At 34.5% G+C, this 13,966-nt stretch overlaps 1 protein-coding gene across 1 annotated transcript; it reads left to right on the forward strand.

Annotated features, from left to right (window-relative positions):
• The first annotated feature begins 2,047 nt into the window (after positions 1–2,047).
• On the forward strand, positions 2,048–4,212 carry LOC136820403 (homeobox protein mab-5-like). Its single transcript, XM_067076586.1, has 2 exons — positions 2,048–2,762; positions 2,975–4,212. Exons 1-2 carry the CDS (start codon positions 2,171–2,173, stop codon positions 3,400–3,402), a joined length of 1,020 nt encoding a protein of 339 aa, XP_066932687.1. The 5' UTR covers positions 2,048–2,170; the 3' UTR covers positions 3,403–4,212.
• The last annotated feature ends 9,754 nt before the right edge of the window (positions 4,213–13,966 follow it).

Consider the following 13,966-nt stretch of genomic DNA (forward strand, 5'->3'; position numbering starts at 1 on the left):
TATTGGTCTTCAGAGATAATTAACATCCACTTGCCTTGATTTCCAATACGTTGTAACCATATTTCAACTCCAGAGTAAAAACAAAATGATCTCTCGTTTGAGGAACGTCCATTTTTTCGATAATCTTATATATATCCTTGTAATTGTTATTACTACATCGTTGCTCAGTAATTTCCAACAAGCTTTTACCTTTGATAAGTTTTTCTTCCAAGAAAGATATTGCACATCCTTCATTATGTTTGTGGTTTTGTAAACAAAAGGACAAACATGTTCTTTGTTGAAATGTTGCCAGAATTAAAAGAAAGTTGCCAGCAAATCATGTTTGCTCATCTTCAAAAAACGTGCATTTTGTAGAGAAGGGGAGTATAGATTTCTTAAAAGTCATTTTTTCCTTGTAGATATTGTTGGATAAATAAATGATTTTGAGAAAAGGAAAACTTTGATGGGTTTGATGCATCACGAAACCATTAATCACATATAATTATAAGATATAAAAAGGATTCAATCTTGATCAATTCTATATTAACTTACTAGAAACACACCTGCATGATGTCTAAGGACCTTCAACTCCTTCAACCTTTAACCTCCTGATTGTTAAAAAAAAATCTAAAAGAACCAAAAAGCCACTTCTGACGTGAGGAAAGAAGATGAAAATATCTATCAAAATACAAATCTATCGTTTCCCAGCTCAAAAACGTCATTGGAGATTTGGGATGCAAATTTTGGCATTCAATTTCCAATGAGGATAAAATCATAGAGCACTTTCTCATTGGGATTAAAATTTCAAGGTATTTTACAGTTGGTGGGGGCTCCACCGGGCTTGTGGCATTACTTTTAATTTTTTCATCATCGTGGCATTAATTGACACATTAATCTATTTAGACCTTTGCACTTTAGCTACTGTGAGTTCCCTTATTCTTCCTGTAAAATTTCTTCCAGCTTGCTATTAAAGGCGATAAAAATTGCAATTAATATCTATTAGCGCCATAAAATAGCGTAATTTTCTACTTTTAATTTGCTCGTTGCCAACCTCAAATTATATTTTTATATTTCTTTAACGACCCTAGGTTTGCTTAAAAATAAGGATTCGTTTATTAAGCAAGTAGATTTCATTGTCATGAGGAGTCAGGACTGTACTAAATACTGAGAAGGATTCTTTTGGTCAAATAATTTTTGGTCAGTTGAAATCACTAGTTGATTTTATTTATGAATGGACTAAATAAAAAATGACTTGTTCGTTGGGTATCGTATACCCATATACCTACGGATATTCGGATACAGCTTATTCAAGCATATATAATGTTAAGCCTCAGTGTGATTTGCTGTTTGAAATGCTGACAGAAACTTATTCACTACCTATCGGAGGCTAGGATAGGAAGGAGATTCAAACCCACACTGTTTTTTCTTCAATTTTTGCGTTTTGGATGAAAAATCTTTTTTGATGATGAACTTTCGCTTGCTTTCTGTGTGTTCTTGGTGTTTTACTTCTTTTTGGTTCATTAGGTCAAAATAATTTTTGCTCACGGATGTATTGTTGTTGACTCTAACAAAGTCCAACAAATATTCTTCCAGCTTCCAGATTGGCTGGGATTTTTTTTCATTTTTTTATCTACAAGAAAAATCTATAATTGTGATATTGAATAATATATGGTCACATAGTGAAATCGAAGAAAAAATGAAGAAAAAGTTACATGTATATCTGCTGCTCTAACTATTTCTCAATTGTTTTAAACAACTGTTTCGAATTTATCACTCCGCCTTGAAGATCCTCCCATTTTCACGATTTATCCACAAGGCAGATTTGAAATGTCGACTTATTTTTTCAACAAAACAATCAAAAGTTTCAAAACATCTGATTGTCTCTATGTTGAAACAATAACACACAATCCAATCTATTCAATCGAAAATTTACAAAATGTATTTAATTATACACTATAATGACGTAGATGACATAATGAAATAATTAATGACTCTAACCAATCACAATACACTCTATTGTTTTAAATGAAAGAGTACAGTTTAAAAGGAACTTAGCTTGATGATCATTAATCAATTCAGTTCAAGATCGAAAGCACTAACAGTCATTAGTAGAATAAACGATATCACAAATCGATTTTCTAGGAACGACAAAGTAGCATTTTTATTACCTTAGTTTAAATTCATAAAAATTATGGTTTGGTCAGCTCCAGATATGGATTTACCAAGAGGATTGACAGCATCTCCAGAAATGAACGGATCAAGCTATCACACCATGAGCAGTAAGACAGCACCTTCGTTAATCTCGCACTACGAAGCAGCTTTCTCCACACCATATCGTCCACAAGGATTAAATAACAACAATACACCACCACCCCTTTCATCACCATCTTACCTTCGAAATGATGCTAACAGATACGGTGGCACGGGAACCCCAACAACAGACTCTCTCGAACAATCTGCATTCAGTCACATCTCATCGCCAGATACGACAGCTAATTCACCACCAATGACAGAACCAACTTACAGCACAACAGCAGGAAGCACGTTCGACACCTCCGTGCAATCCTACCTTGCCAACACGTCTTTAGCTAACCCACCATCAACCTCAGCAATGTCATTTTACAACACTCCCACCTCTCTACTATCCAACCAACACTTATCCACAGATTACTCACAATTTGGATATGCTTCTCCTTCAAACTATTTCTACAGCTCTGGTTACCCATCCATCGGATCTGGGTACAATACTTATCCAGGAATGACCAACACTGGGCCTTTACCAGGTAAGCCTCACTAGTTAGCTTCATTGTACCACATTTTATCAAACTTTCACAAGTCTTGCATAAAAACTCTCTCCTGTAATCATAATCCGAAAAACCACAACCAAGGCTTTTTAGACTCTAAAAATAATTTTTATCCAGTTCTATCCCTACTTCAGTATTTTTGTTTTTAGTTTCGAAATCTTAATGATGTGAATTTTTCTTCTATTTTTCAGCTGGTCCATGGATATGCCGAGATATCGATACCAAACGAAAACGAATGACTTATTCACGAAAACAACTTTTAGAATTGGAAAAAGAATTTCATTTCAGTCAATTCTTAAAGAAAGAACGAAGATCAGACTTGGCAAAACAACTCAGTTTAACCGAACGACAAATCAAAATCTGGTTCCAAAATCGCCGTATGAAACATAAGAAAGAATGTAACAAAAAGAAAACAGGTGCCGTTCAACAACAACAACATCAACAACAACCTCAACATCAACAACAACAAAAAGACATTATTCCAACTGCTAATATTAAAGAAGAAATTAAAGAAGAACATCAACATCATCTTTTACCACACCATAATCCCCACCATAATAAAATCCAACAAATTAATTTGAACAATCTTCCAGTGTTACCTAACATGGCACATGTATGAAAATAGGATTTCATTGGTTAAGATGAATAAGACAGAGAATGTGTTTTGGAGATACAAGGTGGATTGATGAACTCGGAAAGTTATGAGGACCGACACGAAATACAATGTAAGAACCTTAGAGAGGACATACTACAAAGACGCAAAATGATTATTCGCGATATTCTTTATGACTTCCAAATGAGGATGAGTTTTAGAAGTTTCTGGGAGTAGTTAATCTCTTACTTTAACGGAGGGTTCGTTTCTGCTAATGAAATTCTTTTTTATTTGATTTTTTACACACATATCCTTGAACTTGTCAAAGGTAATGAGTGAAAAGATCACGTCCTAACTCGCTTCATTTGGCGAATAGAAGGGCGGAAATTTTTATCATGCCAATATCAGTAGAAACGGACCCTCGTGAACACAAAAGAATTTTTTTCCTATTTAAGGCTGGACCTACAATATCACATCCAAATTCTTTTTTTTGTTTTATTCAGTTCAGATTAAAAAAATGTTACTGTATTTTTTTGATATTTTGAATCTTTTTTTTATTTTGAAAGAATATTTTTAGTTTTAGTTTTGCAATATGTAAATACTTTTTAGCGCGCATGCGTAGAATCATACAAACCATACAGAAAAAGAATATTTTTTTAAATCTTTTTGAAAAGATTTCCCAATAAACCTAACTGGTTTTCGGGTGACTTGGGAATCTTTTTTTTGTACATAGGGAAAATAGAGATATATCAAATATTGGATGAAAATATTATTATTACCTTTTTTTAAATGAAGAAAAAAAATACAGGAAAGTTAAAAATCAATTATTAATTTGATGACTATGTATTGTGAAATTTTATAAACTTTAACCCTAGACTTTTTTATCCTCTAAATGCTACAGTCTTAAATTTTCACATCCACGCCTATATAGCAACCCCGTAGCAACCCCAGCTAAAAATGTAACTTCTCTTTTTTCAACAGGATTACCTCTGCCAAAAATCTTCAAAGAACATATTAAGGCAAAAATAAAAAGAAAAGGAACGTATAGTTTCGTGGAAAAAGAGACCCATAGTGAGGGGTTCCTCGGGTCCCTCCCTCTATTAAAAGAATTTTTCGTATTTTTGAACCTAAATGTAACTTGCAATGTTGAAAGTAGTAAGACACCAGAGTGGTATATAATTTCCTCTCACGCTCACCATAAGGAATGTGCTCTCTCTCTCTCTGCTGCCTAATGAATGCCTCCGCCTCTGCCTGTTTTTGACTATATTTACCTTTGGTAGGTATTTAAAAGCATGATTTCTAATCCCCCGGAAATTATCCCCTCCCCGTTTATTTCAACCCCTGGTTTATTATGCACCTGGGACCGAGACTTGCGAAACACCAGATTGGTTAAAACAAAGTGAAAAGTGAAAAGTGGAAAGTGGATGTTTTTACTTACTATTACTATCCCGGTACTTATTTCAATTTCAGAATTTACCATCGCCCAGTAAAGAGCAGGAATTGGTCATATTATTTCAAAGATACGTTCTTCTAAGAAACGGAATAAAGAGATTCTATTTCGCCCAAGTTCGTGTCCCTTGATGATAAAAAAAGAAAATGAAAAGCACCCTTTTTGCTGAAATTGATAGGCCTATAAAAATAGAATAGTTGCAAAAAAGAATTTGAGAGTTCAAGAGGCATGCTATCCACATAATTCTTAAAGGCGCATTGGGTCGTTCTGACCACTTTCGATAGTTTGTCATCAATTAATAGATTCAGCACTTTCTGATACTAAATTTCTCCACACTGCACACAAATTGAAAATCTATTGTTTTGAGAGGTGATTTCGGAAACCGCTAATGGTAGATTGACGTAGAAAGTTCTCTGATTAGAAAAGATTTAAGCTTTCGACTATATAATGTTTTTAGTGAAGGACTGATTTTTTCGGTTTCTTAGTTATCAGGGAAGATCAACATGGCTGTTTTCTTACTTTTTGACCACACCCTTATCACCTCTATATCATTTCCATTTTCATCAGTGGTGGTAAGGTTTAAAATAGAATGCATACTTATGGATAAAAAAGTCAATGTCCGCTACCAGATTCTGGCGATAGTTTGACTCTCTATCATTGTTACATGTAAAACCTATTTGTTTTTGGGCGTTACCACAAAGAAAGTTAACGTAGACATGGGCTATGTAGGAGGGCGAAGCCCTCCTGTATTGCCCAGTTTGAGTTAGAAATCGTCATTTTTGGTCTAACTCGTAGGAATTGGATTGGGCTTCATGGTCGAGCAAAAAAAAAATCAAAAGTGAGTCTTTTCAGTGAGATTTTAAGCTAAAAAGTCAAAAAAATCAACTTTTTTAAGATTTTGATCGTTTTTTTACCACTTTTGGTCAACGAGTGAGCCAAGAACCTCCAAATTTGGCCCTGATTTACTTGATTCTGTCCTCCAGCGAATTAATTTGAAGTTTTACCACTGGGCAACCATCTCATCATCCAGGCAGGTCCGCAAAAATGGACCGTGGCACGCCGTGGCACTTAAAGGGTTAATTGGGCTTTGAAAAGTTGATTTAGCTTCCGTGAGAAAGAAATGTGCTCCAGAAAAGCAGGGTAGGATTTCAACCAAATAATTTTTTTCACCATAGCTTAATTTTTGTATATCCAATATCTAAATCCCAAATCCTCTCGCGCTAACTTTCTTTCTTAAATCGACCATTACACCCCTGTCTCTTTCCATATTAGCTTATTAATTCTTGAGTCTCAAGAAAGTACACTGGGATGAATAAGTGTCTACTTTTAAGAAAACCCGCTTTTTCCCACCAAAAAAGTTTAACTCGTTTTTTTTCGGATCTTTGCATCGAACAATAGGAAGCAATGATTTTCTGTAAAAATGCAAGTATCAATTTTATCTTTTTCAGCAGTAAAATGTTATATTTCCTAATCGACAAATCAAATTTTCTAAGAATGGTCTTAATGAATAAATTGATTGTCTGGTGATACCAGCTGATTGGTAATAATTGATTTGGTTAAAAATAGTAAATTATAACTAGACCTTTGGAGTCTGTCTGCCTTGACTGCTGTTATGTCGCCATTGTGTTTAGAGATTTTTGTAAACAAAAAGTGCCTTCATGTTGAGAATTTAAGTATCACCGACTCTTTTGGAAAAAGACCAAGTCCATTAGTGAACGACGCCAGATAGAGAGAGAAAATAGAGATTAAGCAATTATAAGGACGACGTTGTCAACCGTTTCACTTCAACTCCGTAGAAAAACGGAAATTCAAGCCTTCAGAAAAAGTAGTTGTTTTCCTGAGAATTTTTTTCATTGATTAGCAATGTTCAGTTTGACCAATTATCAATAGAGGGGAAATAGAAGAAATAGTGGCACCATTTTCGACACAACGTCTCTCTTTTGTTGGCTAATCCGTTATTAATCTATCAGGATTAATCATTTTTTGAAACCCTGTTTCCTTTGTCGTTGAAACATTTCAACATATAGCATTAAATACACAATTATCGGCACTCGCTCCAAAAGAGTTTCAGAATTTAGATCGAATTTTACTATACCGTGAAAATCATATCCCGACCTGTGACGACCAATCGCGGTTCTATTCAGCGCGCAATCAACGCAGAAAAAAGTAACCATGATGACAATCCAAGATCTTGGATTAAGTTCAAAGTTAATAATTTTTTTCGTGTCCCTGAAAACACAACTAAAAAATGTCATCAACGCTTTTTAAAAAGAATCAGCAATAGAGAATCATAACAAAAAAATCTGTCTATTATTTCGATTACATTTAAGTAACCATAATTGATATTTTAGTGATTACTATTGTACATTTGGGAATCATGTAGAAGATTTCTCTTGAAAGAAGCTCATTTCAATCACACTTGGAGTTTTCTGAGGAATTCGTCAATAGTAAACATCCTACCAATACAGTCTACTGGACATTAATATGGTAATATTTACTCTTCATCTTTGCGATTCTTTCTATAGTGATTAGATTGACACATGCGCGATCAAATTCCTACACTTGGTCTTCAGAGGTTGATATTGTCTTTGAAAACTCAGCCTCTGATACTCAGGGCAATTTTACTACGGTCGGGTGAAGTCAAAAGTCTGAAAATAGCAAGTTTATATGTGTGTTTGCGACGGAGACGGTAAGGTTCTAATTTCTCTACATCCTGATTAAATGAGGACCTCATTTTTGCAGGTCAGAAGTGTGGGTTTTCTAAAAATCGTTTCAGGTGCTCCACCGTCCCTAAAAGTGCAAATACATAAACTCGCTAATGTTTATTTGGCGCCATGTTTACCCTGGCTAATCTGTACCCAGTTCTCTTTTCCCTTAACTTGGTGGTTGTATTGAAAGCATGAATGTTTCTGTTTTTAACATCACGATTGGCACTAACAGAGGTCCAAAATATATTTATTTTTCATTGATTAGAAATATTCAGTTAGACCAATTATCAATAGAGGGGAAATAGAAGAAATAGTGGCACCATTTTCGACACTACCTCTCTCTTTTGTTGGCTAATACGCTATTCATTTATCGGGATTAATACCTTGTTTCCTTTGTCGTTTCGAAACATTTCAACATCTCTCCACTATTTATAGGTCTTTATAGTTAAATTAAAAGCTTTGAAACTGATGCTTTTCTAGCTATACCAGATGCCTGATCAAATTTCTTTTGGAGTCCTTATGACCATTAGATCATTTTAGTGATGTTTTAAAGCTTTGCGTTGTGTTTGTGGTAATTAATGAACTAAACAGTTCAGAGTCCAGAGTGCTATTTGTTCTTCCCTTGGAAAAGAGTGAAAAATCAAGCGTGAGTGAGTAAGTGTAACACCAACACCTTCTGTAGGTAAAATTCAAGAAGATATAATGATTCTTTGCACTTGCAAAGATCAAAAGCAACATTTAGCTCTATACGTATTTTCGATATTCAATTTTATGGTGTCATTTTCCGGATTTGGTAAAAACGTCTGCCAAAATCAAAAAAAGCACCAAAAAGTAAGCGAATGTGGTGGCAAGGTGTATTAAACATTGGTCACCATTCTCATTAAAAAATTAATTTAGTCCCAATTATAATCAATTTGATAGTATGTCAATATCTCTTTTTGTTTTCATCATTCACCTGTTAATTAATTTTGTGTCGATGCTGACCATATTTATAAATCTATTTACGTAAATTGGGATGCATAAATATGTTTTTTTGTTGATCGAAATTTAATTACAGTTTTTCATTATCTGTCATCAATAAGTTAAGAACATTCGAAGGCTTTGTGGTCGAAAATACTCACAAAATGGTCAAAATAAGAACATGCTAAGAACATTTTTAGGCTTGAACCTCAAAAAGTTAAGAACATTCGACGGCTTCAAAAATTTTGGATGTTCTAATAAAAAATACGTGCAGTATGTAACTTATTTTGCACATAATTCAATAACCAGAAGGCAAATCTGTTTTAAAATAACGGTATTTTTCGGTAAGAAATCCAGCGCAAAAAATTATAACTGTGACAAAAAATGTTTATTTTTGTTTTAATGTTTTTTTTTCTTCCGATAAACCAAATTTTTGCATAACATAACAATTTTTTCTATGTACTGTACAGTTACAAAACTTAGCCATACGGAACACCGCGGGACACAGCGTCCATCTGACGTAGAAAAGATAAAATGTTTTGTTAGTCGAAATTAAAAACGGCTCCAAAATACTCGTTTTTGCATCTTTGTTATTTCCTAAAAAACTTATTTAGAACTAAATCCAAGCCACAATGAGAATATTTTAGCAAACTAAGACGACTAATTCAGACATAGAAGAAATAAAAGCAAAAAGTGTAATAGAGGGAACAATTTTAGTTGAACTAAATCCTGTAACAATAATAGTATTACCATACTAGCAAGTAGCATGTTGCTATGAATGCCCTGCCAACCAATTCATAATCGAGAATGAACGTTTGAAGGCCGCATTCCACCAGATCATTTTATTGGAACGCTATCCAAGAAGCGCACAGCTAGAGATTTCTATTCGCTGAGCGCTTGTCTCGCTCCTTTGGAACCATTGCGAGCAGCACAATATCGAAAATATTTTTACACAAAAAAAAACAACACAAAAATGAAATGTTTTTCTTCTCTCTGATTGGCTGATAAAAGAGTAGCCCGGGGTCCACTTAAAACTTTTTGATAGACTGGATGGCGCGATTAAGTGGCCCGGTAGTATATGGTAATATGCTTTTGCTTAGGCGAAACAGTCCGCCAGATTTTTGTTGTTTTTGGAAGGTAAAAACAGTACGAAGCAATGTTTTATTTGAGAATAAGGGATTGCAAATATGTTATTGATGTTTGTTTTTCATTTTTAATTACATCTTTCAACTCTAAGTAGTTTTTTTGTTATTTGGATTTTAAACATTCTTTTTCAACTGTCCATGTTTTACTTTGTAAGAACAAAGAACAAAATCAATACAAGTTGCAACAAAATATAGATAAAAATATAAAAAAGAAGCAACTAATGTGCTATATTTTGCGTCCTTTTTCGATCGGAAGAAAAACATGAACTTTTTTCTGGCGAGCAACTTACTGCCTGGTCAAGATTAGTTCCTTTAGTTCTCTGAAAAATTGGGTTTTTTGTTACCACGCCAAAAAACGTGTAATTTTCATTTTACTGTTTTACAGTTTCAGAGGAGATCTTTACCTGCATTTTTACTTTAAATTGAGAATTTCTTAATGTTATTGGTTGCTAGGTAACAGTCTTTTTTGCACCAAATTTCTTTCGAAATGTATTTTTAGGGCTGATCGTCTTATCTTAAAATTCTTTCTAGATCTCTAATGTCTCATTAACAAACTGTTAAAAGGTTCTTTATATGAAGGCGTTCAGCCAATTTTAATTTGAAATTATTATGTATTGCTTTTCATGAAAAGGGAAAAGTATTTGTCCAAGAGTCCAAGAAGTCGAAAAACAAGCATCAATTTTTACAAAAACAAAAAAGGAGCGGGTGCGATTATAAGTGAGTCATTTCCAGATTGACCCATTTCTATAGTATTGACGGCGCTAGGGGGGCCAAAAAATTGCAAAATTGAAAAAATAAATAGCCAGAATATGAGTACGTACGCAAAACAGTTCCAGCTCAATATTTACTTTTTGTGTGGAGACAATTAAGCGTAATTACAAAATTAAAGAATTTTAACTTTTAAAGCCACAGACAGTAGCAATATCATGGCGACTTTACTCAAAGGGGACAGAGTGAAAAAAACACACACGTAATAATGCTTAAAAACTTTGGTGTCACCACCACAACTTTCTTGCTGCGGTAAATTGTTGACACTGTGGTGTCTAGTCTAATATCCAATATTCACTTCTTCTGTGTTTGACCAGAGTTTTGTGTATTTTATAAAAACTGGATAAAAGTCTTGCATATGTGATGTATTAATTCAAAAAAGACAAAATTTGACATGCTTGAATCCGGGGAAGGGGGGCACTTGAAAGATTTTTGTCTACTATAAGTAATATTGATAGAAGAAGCCACATTGGATTTGTAATTATTAGGCACATTAAGAATAAATGTTCAGAAACGCCTACAAAAACCACTGTATAAAAATGTTGCAGTTTGATCACCTTGAAGCCAGGTCAATATATTTAAACGTGGTTGAAAAGTCTTTCTTGTGCATTTCAGTCCGTGTCTATATATCATGTCTATGTCTATTTAAGCTTCAGCTGTAATATTTCATTGCGAGCCATTTCATATTTTTTCTCAAAAGCTACAATGAATGAAGCTCAAAATATATTGATAATTTTAGGTATCTGAACATTTGTTGAAATTTAAAGTTCGAGCGAGAATTGTGATTTCAGCACCTCAACTTTTTTTTCATTGAGTATATCGATTTCGGATTTTCCTCTTATACCTTTTGGCTTTAGCAAAATTTCACCCTCGTAATCTCCGTAGACTGGATTCGTTTATGATGCGTGTAATACAGTAGTATGACGTTATTGCCCCACAGGCGGCTTTTGTTGCTTCACGTAGCGGGCTTGTTCGTCAGAAAAATATCAGAAACTCAAATAACTTTTCTCCTTAATTCAATCAACCTTTATGATCCTTTTCGCTTTAATCCACCCGAGATACTTCGTTCCTCAATCCACCATAAGTTGACGTTTCTGGCACGTGTTCGAGCTAGAGAGATTCCTCTCAGGTAAGTTATGTCTCAAAAACATGAAAATTACCATAATTTTTGGAGACAGAAAAAGGAGCAAACCAATGATTTAATAAGAAGAGCACCATGATGAAGTTTCCCTGTAGGGGTGTTACCTAATTGTTTACGCCCTCATTTTCGCGAAAAACCGTAAAAACCAAAAATTGCTGACGTCAGCAAAACTTGTTTTTTAAATAACTCCAGTTTGGCTAATGGTAGAAATATGAAATTTGGACCAAAGCTGTATATCATTAAAAGGATGTCATTTTGCAAAGAGAAGTTTCTGAAATTTTGCTGTCGTCAGCAGAAATAAGCAAAATACGAAATTTTGAATCGCAGACCTCTATAAATGTACTTCTTATAAGAAACTGTTTTCGCTAGAGGATGAGCCGAAGCCTACTTTATGATAATGATGTGCAACTTTAGTTGACATGTCTATTTAGAAAAATAGGTCGGTATTCGGACCTTAGGTCGATATCAGCGTAAATGACGGTTTTTTAAGACTCATTTTAGTTCGTCCATTTCCAAGGATTCTTTTGCGTATTTTGTATTCAGTTTCCAAGGGGTATCGACACATTTCTAAGAACCTTTTTTTTGGCTTGAAAAGGTTTGTCCGCCCCCCCCCCCTGTATGGAAATAATGGAACAGCCCAATACTAGTGATATTTGAACGTTGGATAGAGAAACTCTTCAAAAACACATGTGTGAGAGGTGTGAGGCGAGAAGAGCTCTTGACAAGTAGGTTATTTGATAATTTCTTGCAAATAGCAGGTTCTTCAAAGTGTTGATGGGGCCCATGATGTGCGCGTACACGTTTTTTATAAGGAATCTTAGCTTGGCTCCGAGCCTGGAGTTCCTTATTTTTCCAGAGAGTTTCAGCGTCAAAGTTCCTGATCTAGTTCCTGTCTTAGCTGTTAAGTTTGGATTTGCTATGTGTGTAACTTCTGTATAAGCATTTTTTGTCTTTTTGACATATTGGATAGCATTTCAGCAATATTTTTGCATCTTTTTATATTTAGCTTAGGCTGTTGTAAATGTGTGCAAGTTCAAATCGAACTCTTGCTGTTCCTTAACTTGATTTTTTATTCTCAGCTTGAACAGTTCCTTAACAATTTCTTATTTTTCAGACCATTTTTAGGCTCAAGTTCCTTATAAACGTATTCCTTATAAAAAAACGTGTAGTTTTACATCAAGTGATGGAGACATCATATCCATTATAATATAAATTGTCGGGCTTTACTATACAAATTTGGCAAGTCAGGCAAAGATTTCATTACCAAACGGCTCAGTTTCAACTTCAGAATTGCCATCTCAGGAAAAGGAAAGAATATAGTATCAAAATTTTCAAAGATGAAATCAGGTATTTATATTTGTTAGTATCATTTCTCCTTTTAAAGTATATTCGTACACATTATTTACAGGCAACCGAGTTTCTGAGACTCAAGCCCTGGAAATTGATCAAAAACTAGTTAAAGTTTTCCGCTGCCAAGTAACTCTGGGCCCTATGCTTTGCAGCTCTTAGCCAAAAAATTAGGTTGCTTATAAAAGATGTGTACTTTTTTACGAACTATTCTCCTTATAAGAGCCCCCCCCCCGTCGACCCTCAATTCACGTATTCACGCACAAAATTTTGTCAATTCACGTATTCACGCTCGAACAAAACCATTTTCACATTCATGCGCCAATTTTGCTTTTATATCTTTGGTTAAAACGATTGTGACCTCATTGGGTTAAATATATGACCTTTTATGGTTTCTTTAAGCAGTTTGACCTATTCTCATGCCAAACATTTTCACCAATATGAAGTTTTCTGCAGTTTTTTGACCTAATTCTCGATAGCGTCGACCTTTTAAGGCATCTTTTACAGCCTTTTGAGCTTTAATAAAGTAATTTTTAGGTCTGTCGCGCCAAAGTTACAAAGAACTACCCCTCTTGCGTAGGGTGGGCTTTTGGTGTGGGATTTGATTCCTCGCAGACCCGTAAGAAGTCTCTTTTTATTTCGAATCGAGGTTGTACCACGACTTTCATTCCTTTTATGACTGAAAAACGGCCTTAATACGCTATTGTTAGTCAAGTATGCCTTGTTTGGTCGTACACAATTTTTTGAAAATCTTTGATTTTATTTAACACTGACTATTTGTTGTCAAAAATCTGGTACGGTGAGCGACGTACCTGTCGTACCCGGTGCGGTGTTCCAAGAATTTCGCCAAAGAGAAAACCTTTAAGATTTAGAATGCCTAGATTGCTTTAAAACGCATCATGTGTATCATTATCTATGAGAATTATTTTTTAATTGTTCGATGCTGCATGCATACAAGATGTTTTAGAACTACCCTGAACTACCTACTTTGCAAATTATTAAAGGAGCAAAAATCCTCGAAAACTTCACAGTTTTAGGTATCGAGGTCTGAGATATATTTTTAGAGTTTCCT

Source organism: Clytia hemisphaerica, unplaced genomic scaffold (genome assembly GCF_902728285.1).
Source record: "Clytia hemisphaerica strain Z4C2 unplaced genomic scaffold, Clytia hemisphaerica genome assembly, whole genome shotgun sequence".
Lineage (NCBI taxonomy): Eukaryota > Metazoa > Cnidaria > Hydrozoa > Leptothecata > Clytiidae > Clytia > Clytia hemisphaerica.